Source organism: Phyllobates terribilis, unplaced genomic scaffold (genome assembly GCF_046119375.1).
Source record: "Phyllobates terribilis strain yellow unplaced genomic scaffold, ASM4611937v1 Scaffold_11__3_contigs__length_659146591, whole genome shotgun sequence".
NCBI lineage: Eukaryota > Metazoa > Chordata > Amphibia > Anura > Dendrobatidae > Phyllobates > Phyllobates terribilis.
In genome coordinates this window covers 210,255,686-210,261,685 of record NW_027362771.1, presented here as the reverse complement: position 1 = coordinate 210,261,685, position 6,000 = coordinate 210,255,686, and the positions used below count along the sequence as shown (strand labels likewise).

The window sequence follows — 6,000 nt, the reverse complement described above, 5'->3', positions numbered from 1 at the left end:
CGTGTCAAACCTGGACAGCCCATTTAAGTATTTTCTATCAACTGAAGGTTTCGGCTACCATTCTGTCATCAGCCTGAATTCATATGCTGATCCCGCATGTTTAACAAATTGGATGGTTGATTACAAATGACAATTAAATGCTTTAGATTGTTTAAAATTATTTAGGAACATTGGATGCCTAACTGCATACATTTATCTGCCATATGTCTATTTGGCAGTATATTTGGAAGTATATAAGTGCATACAATAAATTCATGTATTCAAAGAGTAAACTCAAACTAATACAGTCATTATTAGCAATGATGAATAATAATTTATTTTGAATCCATCTCCACAGTTATATCTAGCTACATGACTTATGCCAACACAAATCATGGCAAAGTTGCCAACTGACACTTTTATAGAACAAATACAGCTGTAAAATACATATTCAATGTACACTGTCTTCATCAAACACGTCAGAAGATGAGATGTGGTACATTACAAACTTTGTGTGTCTTCCAATAAACAGGTATATAAAACGGTTTATTTTGGTATTTACTTTATGTCTCCATGAAAGTATAAAAGGAAAAAAAAGCTAGAGAAATAAATTTCCACTTACAATAAATATATTGATAAAACAAATGGCTTCTTCAAGTTTTCGGAATAAAAAAAAAATGAACCATTTTAATATTTTCACAAATAATTCCATATTGGTAAGTAAAGTAGCAATATATGAAAAAGAAAATGTAAAATTGTCAGTTTGTTTACAAAAGAGAAACTATAAACAGTCACAAAATCTATAAAATGCCACATTGAACGAGGCAATCACACTCTACCTAAAAAGGTAGTCTACTCCTTGTCAGCCCTACTCAAACAGTAGTGACTGATAAAAAGGCATTATGTACTCTGGCTCCATCAGGAGACTTTTCTCCATGTGTCATCAGTTCTTGAATTGTCATCCAGTTATCCAGTATCTTTTTGTTACGTTTTTTCATCATTTTTTTATGACTCAGTTCAATTATACTAACTTCTTTTCTGCTCTCACTGCCGCTTTGTGGACTTTCCTTGAGACATTCCAACCTGCTACGCATCATGAATTCCCTTCTTCGTCTTTGCTCTTTTGCTCTCATAAGGTGCTGCTTTCTTTCCTCCTTACTCCAGTAACGTCCCATCTTCATCTCACTCATGGTATCATCATCTGTAGTCATCCCGCTTCTCTCCTCCTTGATTTTTAAGGCACGCTCTTTAAGAAGTTTGTCCCTCACTGGTCTTTTAGTAATGTATCTCGTACCATCACTCCTGATTTTGACTTTCCATTCCATTCTTGGCTCTGTTGACCTTTGTGATTCTTTACACATTGCTACAAGATTTATTTGACTTTGTGCATATTCCACAGCTGATTTTTGTTGGATGAGATGCATGTAGCTTTGATAGTGTCTTGCATGAACAGGGATGTTTCCATGTCTATATGCTGTACTGTGATAAGGGGAAAGATATGGAATTTCTTCAGTGCTTCTTTTCCTGTGGTCTAAGAATGTACTGCAGTCTAGCATATTTCCTTGGTATTCTGTGCTAAATTTCTTTTCATTGGTTTTAGATTTGGATGGGGTATTCTCAAAACTGCTTAGTCCAGATGATAAATGGTTTGTAACAATAGTGCTTCTGAGATTTTTATGATTTGTAATACTGATAATTCTTTGAAGAGAGCTGTCTGGGGATCTGTCTACTGTCATAGGTGTGCTTCTACAGCTTTCTGCCGTGTTATACGCACTAGAACTGTCCTTATCAGATCTCTCTGTATGTTCCCGAATATTACCTACTTTACTTCTCTGTACTTCAATGCTGGTATTATAATTACAAAATTCATCGTCATGAATTTTCCAAATGTCTGCGCTCTGATTATTAGCATTTTTGCGACGGTGTGCCTGCATAATGCTCTGGCATTCAAGTTCAATACTTCTAAGCTCTTCATTTAAAAGTTGTAACTCATGTTCTACTCCATGCTCTGATCTGCTACATTCAATCGTGCTACTAGAGTAGTACAGGTCATATTCTCCTCGATTCCGGATTTGACACTTAAGCTCTAGCAGTTGCCGAAACCTGTCACACTCTTCTTCTTGATTGACAGTGAGATCAGAATCTATGCATTCTCCAGAAACCAAACTTTCATTGCATTGCAGTTCACTGCCTCCTAACGTATCCCGACTCTGTCTTAGGGCTGCATTTCTCTGCAGATGGGTAATGTTGCAATCTTTGATTATATTTTCCATCTCTGAGCTTTCATCATGGTGCAGGCTTTCATCAGTGCGACCCACACCACTGTCTTTTTCATGGTTATTGGATGATGAAGTTGCTGTGTCAGTCGTACCATCTTCCTCCTCTGGCTTTTTTTGCTGGAGGAAAGAAAATATTTTATTAACTCATTTTAGTAAATTGCAACATAGGCAATATTAAATAGAGCATGGAATTGTGCCTTAAAAGAAATACAGGACTTACAGTTTTACAGTTAGTAAAAATGCTTACGCAGGCAGGGCTTCCTTATCTACGCTTTGTAAACAATAAAGAAAGCATTTTTGAATGGAAATGGTCTTTTTATGAAGAAAGTTATAAAAATATAACATTAAAAGGTTATTTAGGATCTAATTAACATTCAAACAGCAGGAAATGTTATAAAATAGAGGAAAACCAATACTCACCTGTTAACTTCCATGCTATACCAGTACTGCCACTCCTGTGGTCCCTGACTCTGCTTAGTATACTACTGTGATCACATAACTTATGTTCACATGAACGCTGCAGCCAATCACTGGGTTCAGAAGTGAAGTCTGTGTGTACTGGTCAAGACCCAATAATATCAGTGAGTGGCCACAGAAGTCACATGGCTCTATGGAATGGGATGCAGCAAAGTAAAAGAGCGGTGTGGACAACTGGAGTGGCAGGGTTTAGGTTTGTGCACACGCTAAGTATTTGCTGCAGACATTTCTGCATCAAAAAAATGTCACTTAGCAGGAAAAATGTTACATTAAAAATGCTTACTGCCACTATTTTGCTGGATTTTTTAACCTGTTTATTTCTTCGTCATTAGAATGGGGGGAAAAATACTGCAAAAACACTGGAAGAATTGACATGCTGCAGATGTGAAAGTGCATCAAATCTGTAAGGAAAAATAAGCATCATGTGCGTGAGACTTCAAAAATCTCATTTACTTTCAACAGTAAAATACTACGTTTTTCAACGCACAAATGAGAGGACAAAATGCAGCAAAAATGTGACGTGTGCACATACCCTCAGAGATGTGGGGAAAAGTGGTGTTTGCTTTTTTTTTTTTCAACCACTTTAACAAAAAAAAATTAGGGAGAAAGTTTCACCCCTCCAACTAACCCATCCAGCAAAGTTAAATAAATGTTCTTTAACGAATGAAAAAGATTTATGGTATTTTAGAGTACTTGTAGAAATTTCTACAAATATCTGTTCTATATTTCTGAATGGGGTTGGTTTTGCAACATTTGCATGGAATTCTTCAAGCTTAATTTCATATGAGTGGGACAGATGCAGAACTTTTTTTTGGTACATGTATGTCCTTACACACAGAGTATCTTGCATTTTCTATTAGGGCTCATTTAGACATCCGATTTTCTTATGTACGAGAAAAACGGACAAATTATTTTGCTCAAAGAGTGTGGTCTGAATGTAATCTGTTCTTTTTGGAGATGAGAAATAAAAATAGAATAGTTTTTTCCGCCTTTTCCTTGTCCGTGATGTCATGCAAGTGCGATCAGAATTTTTTCATAGACCTATTGACTTGCATTGGCCATTTTGGTCTGACCCTCTGATCAAAATCAGACATATGTGCGTAAAAATTGGACATCTGAATGAGGCCTTACTAAAATAAGGTTTTGTACTTTGGCTTTCACTTAAAACCAGTGCTGTGATTCGTGAATCCAATGGATATAAATGGCATGTTGAGTTTCTTTCTTAAGGCTATGTTCACAAGCAGCATTTTTATGCGTTTTTTCTTAAGTAAAATTGTGTTCAAAATGCCTGTTTTGCGGTGTTTTTGTCGCCTTTTGCAGCATTTTTTGGGTGCGGATTATATGTATGCTTTGTCAACAGTACACGTTTAATAAAGTTAGTTTTATTTAGCAAAAATGCTTCAAAAACACAGTGAAAACAGGCAAAAAAGTGTTTGCTGCGTTTTTTTGCCTGTTTTTTTTTTTTACTTTCTCATTGCTTTCTGTGAGTGAAAAACACTGCAAAAATGCTGCTAGAACTGACTCGCTGCAGATTTAAAAAATGTTGCAGTTCTCAAACTCATCAGGGAAATAAAACCAAGCGTGTGCAGGAGATTTCTGAAATCTCATAGCTTTTGATGGTACTGTAAAAGGCAGCTTTTAATTTGTGTAAAAAAAAATGCTGCATGTGATGACGGCTTAAAGTTCCTTATTTTTGATGGCAAGAATGGTGCTGTGCTTTTCTCGACATAAAAAAGGATGGACATCTAGAATTCAGGGCTAAATGCCAGTGTGAACACAAACTAATACTGTATTTATTATTTTTATGAAGGATGTTAAAGAAAAGAATGCAATGGGAAGAGGGAGTTGATCTAAGTTTGGTCACCATGTTTGTTATGAACAGTCAGCAAAGACTTCTAAACCCACAGACTTCAATAGCCAAAAATATGCTAAAAAGGTAGACATTTTATACAATACGAAAATACATCAGGACATTTCTATCAGAATACGCACTATCTAGTTCTATTCAGCAAATTAGTCACATATAAAGAACAGGTATATGAAGCCACAAGAGCACATGGCTTCTTCGACTTGAAAGGAATATGAAGGCTGCAGCCAATAAATGGCTACTGATTGCTGCTGAATTGCTGCTGTCATTTGATGCCCCCTCAGGATGTTGATGCCCTGACACAATTGGGGGACACAGTAGTGAGGGCAGGGGAGCAGTGCAGGTCTTTCTTTCCCCAACCTGGCCTCAATGACAATAATGTAGGAAAACCCCATTTAGGGTCTCCTTCTCACATTTTTCGGTCGCCTTTTTTAGTTATAATTTTTTAGCATTTTGCCAGAATTTTTGGTGACTATTTTCTCCTTACACTTTAGTCTTTTATTGCATTTTTCAAGTTCTATAGAGAAGCCTGTGAGAAGAATTACTGAATAAAATGCCATAGCTGGATCATGCGGCATTTTGAAAAAAGAAAAGAAAAGAAATCCTATACATGTCAAAACATGCAAAAGGAAAGGTGTGAAAAACTTATAAAAATATGCCAAAAGTCTGAAACCTTCCTTAACCCCTTACCGACATATGACATACCGATTCGTCATATGCTGGCTCTATGACTTTCATGCGGGCTTGCAGACCGAGCGTGCATCTTTCCCCACATATGAAAGCTGATATAATCAGCCATCATGTGCCTCTAACAGCCGAGGGTGGAGTAGAGCTCCGCCCGCGGCTGATATCCTGTTAAATCCCGCTGTCATTCTCTGACAGTGTTATTTAATACACAAGCATTGACAGGGGACGCGTCATTCCACCCACCCACCAGTGTGCCCATAATGTGATTGTGGAGCGCCGATGGGTTGTGGTGACAGTTGGGGGTCTTCTGAAGACTCCCGAGCCTGTCATTGCAATCCTCCTGTGAACGCAGGCCCGTCACTGGCATTCATAGGATTGTGATTTGCTCTATGCATAGCAGTGCTGAAGCACTAGTGATCAGATGATGACAGCTTCAAGTCTCCTAAGGGGACTATTAAATAAAGTAAAAAGTGAAAAAAATTTTTTTCAAAATTATGAAAAAAATTCAAAAAGCACAAAACTTCAAATCATCCCCCTTTTGCCCCATTAAAATTAAAACAATGAAATAATAAAAAATGCACATATTTGGTATTCCTGCATTTGTAAAAGTCTGATCTATCAAAATCTAAAATAAATTAATCCGATCAGTAACGGCATTCGATCAGTAACAGTTAAAGCGTCACTAGTATTACAGTTTTCTTTATCATACAA

The 6,000-nt window shown here is 36.9% G+C and overlaps 1 protein-coding gene across 1 annotated transcript in view; it reads right to left on the bottom strand.

Annotated features, from left to right (window-relative positions):
* Positions 1-333: 333 nt before the first annotated feature.
* Positions 334-6,000, bottom strand: part of PDZRN4 (PDZ domain containing ring finger 4) — a 296,579-nt gene continuing 290,912 nt past the window's right edge. The window contains exon 8 of the mRNA XM_073652007.1: positions 334-2,375. Within this exon, the coding sequence (XP_073508108.1) occupies positions 852-2,375 (1,524 nt within the window). The 3' untranslated portion in view covers positions 334-851. The remainder of the gene's footprint in view (positions 2,376-6,000) is intronic.